At 28.4% G+C, this 20,250-nt stretch overlaps 1 protein-coding gene across 1 annotated transcript in view; it reads left to right on the top strand.

Annotated features, from left to right (window-relative positions):
- Positions 1 to 20,250, top strand: part of LOC129957666 (uncharacterized) — a 275,418-nt gene that overhangs the window by 238,357 nt on the left and 16,811 nt on the right. Inside the window, exon 3 of the mRNA XM_056070117.1 lies at positions 14,087 to 14,297. Coding sequence (XP_055926092.1) covers positions 14,087 to 14,297 — 211 coding nt within the window. The remainder of the gene's footprint in view (positions 1 to 14,086; positions 14,298 to 20,250) is intronic.

Raw genomic sequence — 20,250 nt, 5'->3', positions numbered from 1 at the left:
GGGCAATTTTATAGTAATCCTAGTAGTAACGCCTTGTTTGCGAAGAAATAATTAAAAGGTTTTCGACTGATAGTAATTGATATTACTTATTTATTTTGCGAGGTTTTATATTTTAACCGACACTGGGTTTTGTGTACCCTTAAAACCCTAAATTTCAATTCATTTCCATATTTTTTAAAGATTTAAATAAATTATCAAATTATAAATCCCTTTTCTCTTATATTAGACTTATAAGTAAAAAGAGACCGATATTTAATATATATTTAACAAAACATCGCAGGAAAAATAGTTATATGCTTTTAAAACCTAACGCGAACAAAATGCATATTTGATTAATCGATTTCCGATACGAAATTCGTATTTATTTTTATATTTAAAACAATTTAGTCTAAGAATTTTATATCACTGCAGGTTTCAATTCGAAGTCATCACACATTTTTGCAACACCTAATAGTATTGAACACTGTGCTGTTTTGAATATTATGCAAAGAGATTAACTTTTAAATTAATCGCCAGCCACGAAAATAGTTCCAGATATAAATTGGCTTTTAATTCTGCGTTCATTGTAAAGAAATAAATCGAAACAAAATAATTTTTATGTTGCCTCTGAACTAATTTTGATTGGAAATCCTTCACAGATGAACGGTTTTGTTCCGCTATCTAATTACGAATGCACTTAAACTCAAGCAGCCCGAGAAGTTTCCATCCTATTCAATTTTAAAGAAAAATTTATTGCATCGGAAGAATAATTAGGATTCTCTTATTTTTCTTTGAACGCGTTTGAAATTTATTTCGGTGATTTAAATAACAATAGTGCATTGTTCAAAGCAATACTTTTATTCCAGTGCCTTCGATTGGAATTGACTTTCACAATAAAATTGCAATGCATTTCATTTACAGATAAATTCCTCGAAAAATATTGAATGAGATGTTTTTTATGCAATGTTGAATCGAGTTTTAAACGAAATAAAATTTAATAACACAATAAATATCCTGTCTCTGTTTGATTGTGAAGTTTTTTTTTTTAATTTGCTCTATTTTGTTTCTAATTGTTGCAAAAAATTTCATTGTGACACTTCTATCTTTGAATATCTTCTATAAAATGAGGATTAACAATTAAAAGAAACGAATTTTCATTTCTATGAAATTTTATTAAATTATCAAAAGTCAAATGAATTTATAACACTTATATTGTAAAGTCTTGTGTTTACATAAACCCGTCTTTTTTATGTAATCTGCTTAAATATTTAATATTTACATATCATATTGAAATGCCAAATTATTAAAAAAATCATTCACGTTGATTAATTTTCTATAAATATTTTTAAATGTATTTCAAAGTAAAGATAAAGTAAATAAGGGTAATATTTTCACTTTTAGTATAGTTTTTGCTTAAGATAAAATTATAAAGTAAATTAAATTGACAATATCAATTACTTTACAATTTTATTGTTTATGTTTCAAAACTATATAATGCGAAATAGTAAGGACTTAGTGAATCAATTATTAATAAATTATAAAGTAATTACGTTAAAACGTTTCGTTTACCTTTTGTTGCTTTCCTTATCTTTCTTATGATTACAGCTTTTAAGTAATGTTTTTAAAAAGAAAATGTGTGCGCATGCTTGTTCACACTTTACATGACAGTTGGCGTGACCTCAGGTAGCTTATTTATCATAGATATATTTTAGATGGTAAAAATGTGCTAATCAAGCAATTTTTTCAAATTTTATTAGAATTTTAAGTAATTAAAAACTAAGCTAGATTTTGACTCTTCTCAGCTTTTAAAAATTATTTCATAACAAAAATTGTTTTTACACCATTAAAATTCATAAAACTGGTTTTTAGTGATATGAATTTAATTATGCATTCTTTTCTCAAATTTCCACAGTATTAAAAATAAACTATTTTTCCAACACTAAGCTTCATTGCTGCAATCAATTTCAATCTATTATCATGTGAGAACATGAGGTTGTTTAGGTTAGGGGGTTTTTAAGCTCGAAATTTCGTAGGCAATGAATATTGAAGATATATATATATATATATATATATATATATATATATATATATATATATATATATATATATATATATATATATATATATATATATATATATATATATATATATATATATATATATATATATATATATATATATATATATATATATATATATATATATATATATATATATATATATATAGAGAGAGAGAGAGAGAGAGAGAGAGATGTATAGAGACCGATAGAAAAGTCTCGTGATTGTTTCAAATCAGTTTAAACTGGTTAATGACTTAAATTAACTAAGACAAATAATGACTTAAAAAATAATAATGTTCTCACATGATAACTTGAGATTTCATTTTCATTTTTTTATTGTTTAATTGGCAGTTTTTTCCAATAGCTCTTTAATATCTGTGTAGTTTTTGTCCAATATTTCTTTAATCTGCTGATAGTGCTTTAACATCTGTGCAGTTTACATGACAAATAATAAAGTGAGATCACAATATAGCGAAAGTCATATTAAGCGGCCTATTTTTTGTTAGTTCTATCTCACCTTCGAACTTGATTCCATTAGAATAGTTCATATATATATATATATATAAACATATAGTGACAAAATAATATAAAATCTGTGTTATTCAGAATAATGAATTTATAAATTATGAAACAAAATAAATAAATACTCAATATAATGAATTCATGAATTATAAAATAAAATATGTAAACACTCAGTATAATGAATTAAAATTACTCTAATAATTAAAAGTATCTTTATAATAAAAATCTCATATTCGAATGAATGCTTAAAACTTATTATCAGATTGTTCTTGAATTTTAAATTTTAATTGAATACGGAAGTAACACCGATGAATATTCAATTGAAGTTTTAGCTTATAATAATAAGTAAGGTGAACTAAGCAAATTTTAAAGCGCATAAGTTTAATTTTTTAATTATATTTTATAGTTTAATTAAATGTATTCAGTTTAAAACTTTTAAGAAATTTTTTAACATATTATTAGTTGGATGTAAATGAGTACAGAATTTCAATGATATACATAAAAGCTAACCATAGCCCAATGATTAATTCAAATCCACAGTGCTTCTAGTGAATTTTCTTCTAAATTACGCAAAATTTCATTCATGCCTTTTAGATATATTTTTATGATGCTATACTTGATGGTTAACTATGAATAGTACATTTATATAGCTCTAATTTCGTTTGAGAGTGCTATTTTTGAAATTTATTACATAATAATAACTTGATTAAGTTCATGAACTAATATAACAAAGGAGTAAAGGATTCGGCTGATTATAAACAAAAGTTATTTTCCCTCAACTATAATAATGCTGCGAAAGTGGTCTTAATTATAGCAAATCATCTAAACCCATCAAAGTCAGTTGGCCACGCTATCATCATTTTCTCTAACTACAAATGGGGTCTCTCATATCTTGGAGTTGGATGAATAGAACCATAAGTAAAGATCTTAGATATTTGTCTGTCTACTAAAGTCGTTTTTTATGAATTGCATAAGATTTTTTATTATGGAATTACCAGTAATAAAATACCACTGTCAATTAAGCAATACTATTGTTGAAGAAAACGATAAAAGAATTCTATGATCACCTCCTTTGACTTGGAAGTAATAAAAAGAACACTAATTTAGCAGAAATGTCACTGAGATAAAGAAAAATACGGAATGTAGTTCGTATGGATAAAAGTTGTTTTATTTATAGATAAAAAAAGAGAATATTAATTTTAAACTGGCATATAATTAAATGTTATGATTTCGAAAAAGATGTAATATATGTAACTACGTTAGAAAGTAATGTATCGGAACTTATTTTATTTAATATTTATTTTTTTCAATTTTAAATAGTTTCTTTATTAAACTTTTTTAAATTTTATACCTGCCTTCAGTCGATGGAAAGTTGAATTCAATTTTAACTTTATACAACCCACATTTTAAAGAATTTTTTTATATTGTTTAATATTATATTTTCAAATTCTAAATTAGGGTAAAATATCTATTTACTAAACCTCTTAAATTAAAATGTAATGCATATTTTTTTGTTTACATTTTGAATAATGATAATATATTTTACCGTTTTCTGAATAATTTAATAAACAATCTGCTCATCTAAAAGGATTTTACAACTAATTTAATGCTTCATAATGCAAAGAAATTAAAAAAATCACTTGTTAACTATCAGCCGAATTCCTTTAAAATATTAAACTAAACACAGAGAGACAGCTTATTCTTTTGTTCAGAAGCTAGATAATAAGTTTTAAAATTGTTTGTAACAACCTTTTGATAAACATCTAGATTAGAAGTGTTTAAAACTGCATTTTAACAACACTTTCATGTGTCTTGTTTATTTTTAAATATACTTTTGGTTTTTAATTGATTCAATTTCGCTTTAAAATGTCGTATTGTCTATTTTATGCAAAAATTTAATAATTAATAACATTTTTCAAAAATAATTACCCCACATTTAATTATCATTATTAAATTAATTAATAACTGCATTATAAAGTGTCTCACAAAAAATATTTTTTAGAAATTCATAGAAATTATTTTGCTACGGCAATGGAGTCAAAGAAAATCAGTAGCGACAAAATTCCAAAATCTTTTCCTTGTATATTTATTTCAATTTTCCTCTTCAATTTTTTAATAATATCTTATATAATTAAATTGAAATAATTTGCGTTTTTAATTAATGTAAACATTGTCTACGCTTTCTGTTTAAAGGAATATGAAAGATTGGAATAAAGGATGCCTTTGAAGCAAGTAATTTTACATAAGGGTTAAAAAAAATTACAAACCGAGTGGATAAGAAATTTGATTTATCTTTTAGTTTTAAAAGTTTCATTATGCATTTTCTAAAAATAATTAGTTTCTTAGAATGAATAAAAAATTGGCGATGATAACATCCTTTTTCTATCCCGTTACATTACCAAAATAAATCTAGGATATTGTAATGGTGCAGTAAAAATAAATGAAGAAAAAAAAGTATTGCCAATATTCTGTAATTAAAATCAAACATTGTCGAATTTCTTTATTCAATATATTTTGTGAATTTTACGGCATAAGAGCTGAAAACAATTTATATTGTATTAAATTATTGATAGCGTATAAAACTGTATTTAAAAATTTAGACATTGATTTTTTTATTCAAATTAAAACTTTATCGAAATCTTATCTACAATTCATGATCTTCCAATAAGTAACTGTACCTTAACAGGGTATCACAATAATTCATGATGATAATTACGTAGTGATAATTGGTCCCATTTATTTCAAGCAATTATCAAGTTTAAAGAAAAAAAATCTATAAAGCAATGGAATAACAATAATTTAAAGAAACAAGTTTTTACAAAAAATAGAATTAATTTATTCAATGTCTACTTGTTCATTAACACAATTTCCTTTTTCCCTCAAAATTTCCAGTTAAGATTAGAACTACAAAGTAATTCTGCATCTTAATCTTGGTCAGCAAGTAATCAGAAATCTTAGCTTGCTAAATGTATATTCTAGTAAAGTAATGGCTTTAGATTATAATTACCTTAGAGCTTGGCTCTTGAGATTTAAATTAGACTATCGTTAATTCTTTAGAAAGGAGATTCGAAACCTTCCCAACGTCGTTAAATGAAACAATAGTGTGATTATGCACGGTTGCAAATAGCCATTAGCGTTGCCTCTTGCTAGATGTTGCGGCTATTTTGGACGAGGAAATGCATTTTGTGTAAACATCGTTCCATCATACTAAGAGTTTTCCTCGACATCTATTGTGATAGAAGCAAATTCCTTAAACTTTTATGAAAGCAACGAGGCAAGATTTTAACTTTGGCAAATATTGATGAATTTATAAAATTGATTCGATCACTTAGTTAAAAATTTGTAATAATCCAAGGTAGTTCTACTATATATAAAATATGCCTCTTTTCTTAGGAAATGTTTGCAAGAAATCGGCAAGCAAAGCATTTGACAGATGCATGTTTACAAACATTTTAAGTTTAAAGTTTTACTCATCAAGACTAACCATTCTCCATAGTTTATAATGGTAATAAAGTCTATGTATTGACAATGTGTAAAAGAAATCGTTGAAAGTAAAGCTATAAAATTTGGCTTAAAAGTGGAAAAAAAAATCAAGAGTGAATATGCATCTCGGAAATTTTAATTATGTTAGAATTAGGTGAAACGGGGATAAATTTAATTACTTTTCCAGCAAAAACTAACGAACGATTTACCCTGAATTTTGATCAGTTTTGTTAAAATCAATGAAGATAATTTAATACATTTATAATTAATAGTACATATATATTGATACGTTTCTAATGTTATATTATATATTTTTATGAGTTTTTTTTTCAAATGCGTTTCCAAATAATGCATTACTTACACATTTTAAAATGCGGAAAGCAATGTATCTATCTTTACAAAATAATATTATGGAATTTCTTTAAGGACAATGAAATTTTTACTGTTTTAAATCACACGTCTCAGTTTTAAATTATACATTTCAAATTAATCTTCCAATAACCTTATTTATGAATTAAATGGATGATGAAACAATAAGTTAAAAAAATAATTATAAAATCATTTTTATCATGGAAAAGTTTTCTTTTATAAATATATGAAATTATAAACATTCTCAGATTGCATATGGTCTTCATTTCAACACCATTATGTTGATTAACTTTCTTTTTATTTCACATTTTCCTATTGACGTAAAAAATTTATAAAAATTCGTATACTGCTTAAATTAAATTAAAATTCCTAATGTTCATATGTAATGAATGTCTCATATACAAGGTGGTTATAATTAAACTTCTTCTATAAACATCATTCTATAACGCAAAAGGGGGAACAGATTGCAACGAATTTTGGTATATAGACTATACACGAGAAACGCTCACTTAATTTTGAAAAAAAAAAAAAAGTTCCAAAATGTCCGCCGACGGTGCCTTTTTTCCGGAAAAACATAAAATTTTACACAATAAATGACCAAAACGGATTACAGGAACAGTATTAACAATCCTGAACAAGAATTATGAGTAATAGAATATAAAATCGGAACAACCTGTTAGTTCTAGGAAAAAATATCTAGATTCATATGCTTGCGAAGAAGAGGAAGCTTTATGTAAAATATGTTAAGATAAGAATTTGATGTCATGTTTTATGCCAAGTAGGGATTGCAATACCGGTATACCGGGATACCGAATACCGGTATTTTGAGCCATTTGTACAATTTTGTAATACCGGTATTCACAAGTTTAAATACCGGTTTTTCGGTATTTACTAGAAATTTTTAAAATGGTCTCCACTATATGTTCAGGGATCTCGAACATAGCAATATAGTATACGTCTTTGTTTTTATGTCTCCCTAACGTGGGAAATTAATTAGCTAATTAATGGCTTAATTAATTGCTTAAATCTAAATTAGCGAAACATGAATTATCCCTGAAAGAAAATATAGTGTCCATAACGAGTAATGGAGCAACAATTATGAAAATAGTTGGAAAGTTTATTGGTGCAAATCAGCAGTTGTGCTATGCACATGAAATTCAATTAGGAGTAATAGATGTATTATACCAAAAAAATAAAGAACAGAAGAATCCAAATAATGTGGATATAGAAACTTCGGATTCCAACTTTGAAGAGAGTAAGAGTATGAGTGACATTGACAATGAAGATAATGACAATGTAATTGTCGAAGAAGATATTGCTAATGAGGATGAAATATTAACTTATCAAGAATTGCTTCCTATAAAGTTCGAAAAATTGTTAAAATATTTAAATGATCCCCTATAAAAAGGATATATTACTAAAATATATACTAACTGAAAATAAAACAGAATATATGTTAATGGTAGATTCTAAAATACGTTGGAACAGTTTCTCCTAATGATGGAACGATTTTTGAAACTGAGAAATCCAATCCAAAAAGCAATAATCGACTTAAACTTGTAAATGAATTTTTCAGATAGTGAATTCGATTTAATATCCAGAACTATATCAGCTCTACTTCCAATAAAACTGACTATTGAGGCATTATGTCGGAGAGCTTCTAATTTATTAACAGCTAATGCAACAATACATTTCATGTTGCAGTCACTGAAAGAACAGCTCACATCACTATCTGAAGAATTACATTGAAAAATCACACACAAGAAAGGCATACCGAAATAGAAAATGTCTTATGGTTTACATGATTCTAATGATTTTTAAATTGAAAAGAAAAAAAGGAAATAACCAATTCAAATCTGATTAAGTTAGAGCAGCGGTTCTTAACCTATGGGTCGAGACCCAAAATTGGGTCGCGAAGTATATTTCTTGGGTCGCGCTGAGTCGAACCAAAAAAGTTAGTAATACAAAAAATTTCAGACATTTTAGAAATGACGACTTGAATAAATATCAACAATCGAATTCGAACAACAATCGAATTATTTTCAAAAAGTTATAAATATAGTTTAATTTGGTCAATAAAAATTTTCAAAAACACTTGATTATTAATTAAATTTTCCTTGGATCGAAAAGTACTTTTGTTTATCTTTATTATTAAAAAAATAAATAAAAAATTTGTAAGTTAAAAAAAAATCATCATCGTAGGATTGAAGATTTTTTAAAAATACGATCTAAAATAAAGCAATGAAAAAATTTTGACTTTTTTTTGGGGCGCGACATGAACATATTTCTCAAATTTGGGTCGCGGCTTAAAAAGGTTAAGAACCACCGAGTTAGAGTAAAGTTTCTTAAAAAATTTTTTCCCACAAACCTATCCACATTCAGAATTCGGTTGAATTATCGAAGATTATGTTGTCACTACTATCGATAGTGAAAAGGAATTGTCTCTTGAACAAAAATTAGAATTAGCGATAAATAAAAAAATTTCAACGAACCAAAATACAATATAGAAATCAGTTATATCCAAAATCATCCGACGAGAAATCGATTTATTTGAAGATGAGGGATTTAGAGGTAAATACTTGGAAAAAGTATATCGCGCATTGTACCACCAACTAGCGTAGATGCCGAAAGAGCGTTTTCGACAGCTGGTAATCTTTACACAAAATTACTTTTCAGGCTTAATGACAGTACAATTGATGCATTTTTTTAGATCACATTTCAAAAATTTGTAATAGTACCACAAACTGAATAGTGATATTTTCACTTTTTTTTGTGATTTAAATAAATAAGATATTTCTTTACTTTTTTGTGATTATATACTGTTATAATTTATAAGTTACAAATTATTTTTTATAATATTTACACTCTTTAACAAAACTGGCAAATAAAAAAAAGAAACATCCGCGTTTTCTTTCTTTTTCCAAAATTTCTAATACCGGTATTAAAACCGGTATCCCGGTATTAAGATTTAAAAAATACCGAATACCGGTATTGAAATTTTGGTCCGGTATTGCAATCCCTAATGCCAAGGTTTCCGGCTGTAATGATGACTGTATATTGTTGCGACATTGAATGGCTTAGAGAAATCCATAATGCTTCATGTGCGAACATCACAACTGATCAGTTACGATTTGCTGTAGAACACACTGTCCATCGAATTGAAATTCTGCAGGTGAATGAGGGTGGTCAAATTTAGCACCTTTTTCTACATCATACTCGACACGATTAACAACTGCTCCTATTCTGCAATTTCTTCCTAATCCGTTCTTGTTTCTGTAAACTGAATTGTTTTTTCTTCCCTCAAACAGTGCACTGTTATTTTTTCCTTACCTTTTCTTAATGTGGTTCGATGACAAGGTAATCAGAAACTAGTCGATGAATGTTAATATTGTTTCTGTATTCCGCTTTGGTAGTTTATTGTCTTATAATTAATGTTTTACCTGAAAGGGCGCCCTCTTGTAGACATTTTGGAACATTTTTGTTTCAAAATTTCGTGAGCGCACCTATTGTATTGTCTATATACCAAATTTCGTTGCAATCCGTTCATCCGTTTGCATTATATGACGCTTTTTATAGGGGAAGTTCAATTATAACCATTCTGTATTTATATCACGAATAAGGCTTATTTTAAAATAATAATAATAAGACTCTGATTTATCATATTTCAAATTTTTGCTGTTAACATAAATGCACAACATTGTTTTTATTCGCATTACTTAGCAGGGAAACATAAATTTAACCACCACAGAACAAGAGAAAAAAGAGTTTCATACATAGAATGGAATCTTAATAAGGATCTTCACTGAATCCAATGGTGAACACATGAATTCATTGTCCTCTCTGTCTGAATGTCTCGACCTTCTGAGTGTTCACATAATGATGAAATGCTTATTATCAACAATAAAGTCACGGTTAATTGGGTGGCGTAACCATTAATTCTTTGGAAATTAGTTTATTCACTTTCATCCAGCCTAGAATGGATCAGTCCCGGAGGAGATTTTGATAGGTTAAGTTTTAAAGTCTTTAAAGCAACATCAAGGCTGTTTTAGAACGAGCCTCGTAATTTTAAACTGCGGTCAGGTGCCGAAAACGAAACCTGTGCTGCACCCTCTCCAAAATTTCGCACCACACCAACGGAAGAACATTTGGAATTGACGTGTCTAACAAGCACCAACCCTTACCACGATGGTTCTTTTGCGGAATCAAGTCACAAACTTCTATATCGAAAACGAAACCTTACTAATAGTCCACCGCTCCAGTATTTTCTCTTGTATAACACACATTAAGATAAACTACCACATATAAGAAAGTTTATCCACTCTCCTTTAAGCTCATCTGGATAATTTTCAGAGATGTTTCTGTAAAACTTCACATATCACAGTCATTATTTGCTTCACTATGGATTATAAGGCTATGTTAAAGATTTCAATATTTTTAGGAATCTATTTATTTCCTCTCTTTCTAACTCTCGTAGATCACTACCATAAAAGTGTTCTATGCAGCATTCTCAAGAGTAGAGTTTGGCACATTAACTTCTTTTCACTTGTATAGATAAGTTTCATTGCTATAAGATAACTTAATTACTTAACCAGGATATGGCTTAAGGTATCTGTCTACGTGCGAAGACAAATTTTTGAAAAAACTGTTTAATTTTCATTTTTAGTTTATTTTTTAGGTTATTGCAATTCAAAACAATGAATAATACAATTTAAAAAGTTTTATGTAATTTGCAACTCAGTCAAATGGGGAAATTTGGGTAAAAAACTGTGAAAATTGGTGTAAAACGCAAAACATCTTAACAAGAATTCTAATCAAAATTTTCAAATTCTTTTTCTACAAAATATAGTTAGAGCTTTAGTGAAGGCAATGAACTAGGATCTAAGAAATATTTGCATTTATAAGAAAGTTATAGCAGTTCGAGTATTTCCTAACTGAAAATTTATCAAAATTCTTATGCATAAACAACATTAATGAGCTCTAAATAAAAAACTATTCATCTCAAAACTATAATCCTAGTTCATTGCCTTTAGGATAGTATAAATAACATACATACAAAATTTCATTAAAAAATATTCATAATATTTTGAGATATCATGTTTTGCGTATCAAAATTTTTACAAAATTAAAGTTCCTCAAAAAATGCATTTAAAGTTTTTAATTGTGTTTTATGAAAAATATCTCTTTTTATTTTTATTAATATTCACCACATTTATATGATACACCTTCTTTGTTAACAATTTTATCTGTTTTCTTCTTTCTAACAGCTCTTAATTTTTTCCTGGCAACTTTTGTTGTACCCAATGACTGCCTTTTTGACGTGATGATTCTTTCTTTATCGAGAGAAAGGAAGTGTCTCAGGGTATAATCCCCAGGAGTTATTCCCAGTTCAAAAAAAATTGCCAAGAGACCATAAAATCCATCATTGAAAATTATTGCAGTTATTGATGCTCCCAAACGTAAAGTCTGTAGCTCCACAAATGTGTTTTTGGGAATTATTGTCCACAAAAGATTATTGAAGCTTTCATTGGCATTTTGAGTCTTACCGTGTAAGCATTTTTTCAATAAGTTTTGATCGCATAGCTGCATATATGTTGGCTTAATGATTTTAATAATGTTCTTTGGAAGACCTGCATTTGTTTCTTTGAATTTTTTTCCACAGGAAATTGCACGTTGATATTTACACCAACTGTCCTTTCCTGTTGGGCACTGTCCATGCATGGGATGTTTACTATTAGAACATGTATGAGCAAATGCAGCAATGGTTGCACTCTGCATTTGCAATAAATTCCCTGCATTAGCTCTAATTGCTATCCCATAGTAATTTTGCAACTTATTTATGAAGGAGTCTGTTAATTTCCCTTTGCCACCAAGAGATTTATTCGATGACTTTAATTTTCTCAAACGAGTGCCTACTCGCTTCTGAATATGGCCAATGCATTCCAGTTTTGAAACGGAATCTTTCCCATAAATGTCTTTAACTGTATCATAGCCCTTAGAGTCACCATCTCCATAGTATTGTGAATAAATGAGTTTACGACAACTCTTGGAACGCTCAAATATTCTGTAAGCACCAAGCACTTCCATACTTCCAGATGAACCCTTATGATTTGCACACTGATGTTTTGATGCACATGATAAATTCAGCTTTTTCGTGTGACACCATTGGCAAAACTGAGACATCACTTCAATATCCAGCACCTTACCACATGTCACAGAGATTGCACTCACTACTCCATTCAGTGATGAAAACCCTCTCCGTTGCCATGTTCCATCAACAGATACACCACATTCAGTAATAGCAGCAGGTTTTTTATTGTCTTTTAACTCAGTAGCAGCAATATTCATTGAATTTTCTGCAACAGAACGAGCAGCACGAAGAAGCTTCAGTTCCTGCATTCTGAATGCTTGTTTGGAAAGAAAAGATGGAAAATTGAGGGTAGCAAAAAATTTCTTTCCAGCTGTATAACCCTTTCCAATGATTCTAAGTGCACACACAAGTCGAGTGTTTATTTCATTGGATGTGTTTTTCTTTTTAGATGAAGAAAAACCTTTGTAAAAGGAGCAATTCTTGCATTTGAGGCAGAAATTCGAACACAATCCAAAGGTAGAATCCTCTATCAAATACAAGTTGCTTTTGAAGCATAAAGGACAACATAAAAGAGTAAAAACACTTATTAATATCTCGATATCCATAATTCGAAATCCAGAAAGGTTATTTGTTTTCAAATCAGGAACATTATCTTCACATAACTGCGAATTCAGCAGTTTCTTTTCGCTGCAAGTCTTTTGTTTTGAATCTGATACACCAACAGAGTCTGCAGCTTGCATGGAAGAAGAATGCCTATTTCCATGAAACTTTCGTTTCTTACTTCTGTTAATGCTTTTTCCACCCATTTAAAACACTTTTTAAACAAAAAACAATAAATATTCAAATCAAACTAAGCTGTATTCACTCGAAAAAGCAAAGTAAATAAACATATAACACGAGACGAGCAGATGTTTTCAAACGTAAACAATGTTCGAGAAGCAGCTGTTGCCAATCTTTTCTGTATATAAAGAGCTGAAAATTAATTCAAATTTAGGTGGCTTGCACATAGTTTTGTATAAATTTAAAAAAATAATTAATTTATGATTTTAGGAGCGTATGTTTGATGAAACGACGAAAAACATTCAACTTCCGGTAAGCACTTCCGGTTTCGTTTTCGACTCTTTTGAATTACATAAATCTTCATATCTCCATTTCTATCAATCGTAGGAGAAAAATAAATACAGATTTAGAAAGCTAAATAAATGCACTTTAAAATAAAAAAATAAAAAAAATTGTGAATTTTGACCAAAAGTGGCCTTTTAGACGTAGACAGATACCTTAATATGACTTTAAACCTGGAACTCAGTTTATTTTCTCTCTTTCTGCACATTATGGATCTTTCACATTAATCTTACGTAAATAATAATTTATGCTGAGCTTTAACCAAATTAGTGTTATAAACCATGTCCAACATAAGCTAAACCAATGGTTGTTCCTGTTTGAGTTATTTTAATATCCTCAACACTGCAATTAGTATAAATATATCCATTTTCTACTGTTCATGGTATGATGATTTTACTGTGCTTGCCATTACTGACTTTATACTATACTTGGCATCTCTGAACGCAACTTATGATTCTTGCAGGTTTCTTGGGTGAGACAAAGAGATCTTCACATACTGACGGTTGGAAAGTATACTTACACTACCGACCAGAGATTCACTTCTATCCACATGGATAATTCCGACGACTGGACCCTGGAAATACGAGACACGAGAAAGAAAGATTCAGGAATATATGAGTGCCAAGTCAGCACAGAACCGAAGATGAGTCTAGCTATTCGGTTAAACATTATTGGTAAGTACTTTTAAGGCCCTTATTTCGCTGATTGTAACTGGTTTCAATCACGATTTTCTATTTCAGCTACATAGTACAAATTAGAAACAGAACTTCATTAACCTTTGTGTATCAAGGTTACATAAAGCTCACTGAAAGGTTATGTATCAAGGTCATGTAGGTTAAAGGTTATGTATCTTATGAAAGGTTACATAAAGATTATGTATCAAGGTTACAATTTCCCAGCGTAGATTTAAAGATATTTAATTGCAGAAAATAATAGGATGTACCAAAAGGATATATAATTTTTCGAATAATTATGCCATGATGTATCAGAAAAAAATAAAAAAAATTTAATTCAAATTAATTTATACAAATATCGATTAGTATCGGATATCAGAAGGCGTGGAAATGAGGATCATAAAAAAATAATTATTTTGTTGGTGATTATAATTTTTGTTTATTTTATTAACTTATTTTTATATAAAACGTACATACATTTTAAGATACATTCTGTATATAATCGTTCTTGTAAAAATAATGTATGTAAAATCGTACAAATATAAAATATTTTTGGTTGCCAGAAGTCTTCGAATTATCCTTATTTATTGATTACTTTTAATGCGAAATACAAAATTTTACGAAGTCTTATGCAATGAATTTATATCTAAAAAATCAAATGCAAAAGATTGTTTTTGAAATTTTAGTTATTTGAATCTTTTAATTTAGCTAACCTTTAAATCTTTTAATTTACCATTTTAATTAACCTTTACATTTTTTCAGCCCTTAGAATGCAGGTCCACAAACATATATAAATGGTGTAGCATGTAACACCAGAATACCTTTCAAGACTCTCTGATTTATATGCTTGCCATTAATGAATCTTATATATTTACAAGCACAAGATATTATATGATTTTTCTAAAACGCTACTTTGAAATTGCGATTGCCGTCCAATTTCGTTAAGATCTCATAAATATATTATAGATCATTCTATGCTAATAATAATACTGATTTTATTCTGTGCTTTTAAATTCATTCAGAAAATGAATTTCTATGTTTAATTACATGCATCAATGAACATATTTAATATTTATATATTCTTCAGAAACATAAAAATAACCCTCAAATGTGTTTGGTAATACAACAAACTTTTTTAAGAAATGAAAACAGTACTTTATTCTGTCATATGCCAGAATAAATTTTAATGTTCCAACACTTAAGTATTTTTTACTGAATACAAATTCCGACAATATCTTACATTAATATGATGAGAAGTAATATTTTTATCGCTTTTTCATAAGTGCCTTCTTGAATCTAAATATTTCATAGCTGATAAATAATTTCCTATTTTAATACTTAAAGAAATTGCCATATGTTACTCATAAAATAACTATTAAAGCAATAAAATGTGTAATTTTTTATCCTCTTTTCTCAAGTGTTGGCAAGGATCTAGATCTTTGATAGAGGATAAATAATTTCCTTTTTTAATATTTATAGAAATTCCCATATAATATTCATCAAATGATTACTAATGCCATAACAGGCAATATTTTTCTAATCTTATTAAGTACTGACATGAATGTAGGCATTTCATGAAAATAAATAATTTCCTCTTATAACACTTATAGAGATTTCTATATATTGCTCACAAAATGTTTACTAGTGCAGGAGCATATTAGTTAAGTGTAGACATTAATCTAGATATTTCTTGGCAGATGAATTATTTCCTTGTTTACTGCTTACAGAAATGTATTCATATTACTCATCAAATGCTTATAGCTCCTAGCAATAAATTTTCATCTTTTTAAAAGGGCAATTATTGGCTCCACAAACTCATATTCTACAGCAATATTAACCATCAAATAGTCATGCTGCATTATTGTCTTATAAATATATGTATTTTAGTCATTATTACAAATTTACAAAATAGGTTTTAATTAAAACATTTACTCATGAAATTTAAGAAATGTTGTTGCTTTTATCGAAACATGCCTTAAAATAACTCTGGGAGTGTAAACGATGATCCTTGATGAATTATTGACAATGATAGCATGGAATATTTTATTGTTATGATAAATTTAGAAGAAAGAGTTGTATCCTAGATAGGATTTATGTTGAGTATAGAATTCTTAGAAAATATATGTTGTTTAAAGGGTTTTTTTTTATATTAACCTATGAAGTAACCTAACTTTGTCATTTTCTAGAAATTCTTCCTATTAGCTTCATCTTAACAACATCTTAAAGATAACGTGCATTATATTGGGTTTTAAGGCCTTTTATAGCATATGAAATGTGGCAGAAAAGGAATAATACATACACTTTTTCTTTCATTGTTTCATGTAGTTCAGAGGAAATTTTATGAAAATATATATAAAAAGCAATTATTTTTCAATAGTATATGGCGGCAAATCATAATTAATAATTCTGATAAATATGTATAAGAAATATCAAAGAAACATGAATCGAATAATGAAGTTATAGTTTCATTTCTCTAGCTGTGGTCTTGCCACTATTAAATCATGGCCTATGCGTCCCCTTTTTTTTTGTGTGTATGTTGCGAAACAATTAGACACGTTTTTTTTTATCTTAATTGCAAATTCTACTGTTTGAAAAGCTGCTTTTCGTATAAGAATTATTAAAGTAGATATATATTTAGCAATATTTATCATGATTTTAAGCCAGCAAATCTTTACGAGACTTCTTAATGAAAATGAGTTCCTATGTGAAAGTTATTAATTGATTTAATTTTATTTAAAGAAATCACCTTGATAAATACTAAATTATAAATGAATAAATAGTAAAATAGATGTCCTAATATTCTTATAATTAATTCACATTCTAAAAATGAACCCTTTTTAAAGCGCTTATTGAAAGATAGACTTAATTAAAAGTTTTTTCGATCCCAAAATTAATAAACCCCGATGAAGTTATCTTTGAACTATCAAAATGTCAGATTTTTATAGAATTATTCTTATTGCCACATAAAGAAATGAAAAATATTGGGTAGGGTCCAGGAAGTCATTACCGAACCGACCTAACCAGGCTCATAGGAAGTAAGCTCCAGTCTTGGAGTCAAAGTAATTAAATATCACATCATTATTGTATTTTCCAAGAGAACGGGAACATGTTTACTTATCTGACAGTTTCTCCCTCAAATACTTATGGTGCGATCTGGTGAGGGTATTTTAAAGCTCGTGAACAAAATTTACACATGAATCGTTATTTCGAAATTTTGTGTTGAAATTACTTTAAAATAAATTTTCAGCTTGGAATTTGAAACTTCATTTTTACAATTTTATATCCTTCGAATACGTGCAAACATTGTTGAAATTTGAAATTTGAACTCTTGATTTCCAATATTAATTTGTAAAGCCGTTACTCTTAGCATTTAGAGAGATTTTCTTGTAAGCATTATTGAAGCACAACCACAATCAGCAAAAATAAAAATAAAATGTTTTTTTTTCCCCAAGTTTCACTATATAAACTAAATATCTGTAATTTATTCTCAAAAATTATTCGTTAAAATCTGAATTTTTTTTTAACAAGTTGAAACATTCATAATCTATTACAGTTTTGAAAATATAATCAACTTTAATTTTTATTTACTTTTACACTTTCAAAATCACAATATCTAATAAAAAATAATGATTCTAGAGAAGGTTTTTACATCTGAATTAAAAATGAGACTATTATTAAAATGTATTATTTTCATTACTTTTAAATGGGATAAGAGATTTTATTTAAAAAAGGAAATCAGAGCTATTCTTGTAGCTTCAAAATCATGCTCCGTTCCATTATAGAACTTTTTCAAAGATTAAAGGAGATGGTGGAATACATAACCATGGAACAAAAGCTAAATATAATTTAGTAACGTTTCATTTAACATAGAAAAGGAGAATAAATGGTGGCACGAATCAGAATTTGCTTATGTCAAATATGGTTGCAAAGTGAGAGGATTTTAGCATCTGTGAGAGGACATTAATCATGAAAATAGATTAATCTGAAAATTATCGAATTGTTTGTGAAGAAATCGAATTAAATGATTGTATGAAAGTAAAGAGGAAAAAATGCCAGAACTGGATTCAAAACAACAATGTTTTTCTTTCTGGATCTTTCTCAGTCATCTAATTCACTGCTTTTTTTGGAAGCTCGCCATTTTTTAGGCACCCAAGGAGTATCAGGATAATAAATATGTCTGTATCCATGGAAAGAATCGGTCCAGTTGTCCTGGAAAAGGGTCATCTGGATAACACCATTTTGCTTTTAACTTCCTTCGTCGACTCGAGATTCTTGGTGACTTAATATTTCAAAAGAATTCTTTGCATTGTATTTCCTTTCAATGCTCCGCTCGTATTCTCTGATTCATGGATGCTACTGCTACTTACATTCAATGAATTTAAATCATCTCAATGTACTTAAAGATTGAATTTCTTGTCAAATACGGAAGGAAATATGCTTCTTTTAAGCTGATCCAGAATGGTATTTTTATCATTTTCGCTTTTATTGTGAGATAAAAAGATGAAATATAATGTATTTTTGCAGAATTATGTTTATATTGTAAACATAGCATTCGGAATAGGAATCTTTAAATACCTGAATTATTAATTATCTACTCAAAAGCAACGGTAAAATATATATTACATGTTCGTTAAATAATTTTGTTTTTTGAACCTATTTTGCTTAGATATGAGTTTTTGCTTTTATAGTGTAATGGGCAGGACACATTGTTTCGCGTAATATTTCATGTAAAAGTTTATGGTATGATGAAAAATCAACAACGTTTTCTCATACTTAGATTATATAACACATTTTTTTAGTTCCTCTTGTAGCGTCTTCATCCCTAAACACATCATGAGGATAGGAGGAAAGAAAACGGAATTTGACCATCTTAACTTATGTCAAGCCTTCAAGAATTAGTCCCTATTCTTATGAGCCCCTCCCCCGAAAATGTGACTTAACACACAGCATTTTAAGGTTTATAATATATAATAAAGAAAACCGAGAAAAATTATGATATACCTACTTTCAAACGACTGGTTGCAAATATCAAACATTTTTATAGTTTATATAACAAAATGAAGCATCAAATTTCATTTATTCTAAAAAGTGTGCTACAGAGTTATCGCTTTCAAACGCATGCAAACAGACAGATACATCATCATATTTTTTTGATGTTGTGATGAAAGCTTATAAGCCAGTTAACAGCTACGCTACACGAGCAATTGTTGCAATGAGCAGGGATAGAACCTGGGACCTTGTGGTTCGCAACCCAGTAACATGACCACAGTACAAAAGCAATTTTCCGTGCAGCGTAGCTATTAACTGTCTTATAAGCTTTCATTACATGGTCATGTTAATGGGCTGAGAACCACAAGGTCCCAGGTTCTATCCCCGCTCATCACAATCTGCCACAATGAAATTAATCCAAAATTTTATATTAGCTACATTTCTTCATTTATCAAGCCTATTGTGTTTATGAATTTTTCATATTCACATTTAAAGAGTTCACATTTAATTTCTTTTGATGGTTTTCGTTTAAACTATCATAAAAATCTACAAATTTGGAGAAAATGTATATACCAAAAGAAGATTAATAGATTGACACATTTTGTTTAAAATTTCTTAAAGGTCTGCATGACAGGTGACACCCGGGTGATCCAAGTTCGTTTTAACGAATAAGATATGCCACTTTTCTCCTTTATCATAAATTGTTGATGACTGGGATTACGTTTATATTATTGCAAATTTATTTAAATGAACTATATTCCGGAGAAATGCCACTATTGAAGATACAGTATTGGTTCAAGAATTTTATACATCTTTTCTGACAGTCATGACTATATTTATAATAACACTATTGATGACATTAGTCATAACACTGGTAATATCAGTAATTTTTTGTTTACTGCGATACGATCGACCGACAGAAAGTATTCTTAGTCTAATTCAGAAGGCACCTGTATACACCAAG

The sequence above is a fragment of the Argiope bruennichi genome, chromosome 2 (assembly GCF_947563725.1).
Source record: "Argiope bruennichi chromosome 2, qqArgBrue1.1, whole genome shotgun sequence".
In the NCBI taxonomy this organism is placed as follows: domain Eukaryota; kingdom Metazoa; phylum Arthropoda; class Arachnida; order Araneae; family Araneidae; genus Argiope; species Argiope bruennichi.
The sequence above is the reverse complement of the archived record's forward strand: the minus strand, read 5'-3'. Positions and strand labels throughout refer to the sequence as shown.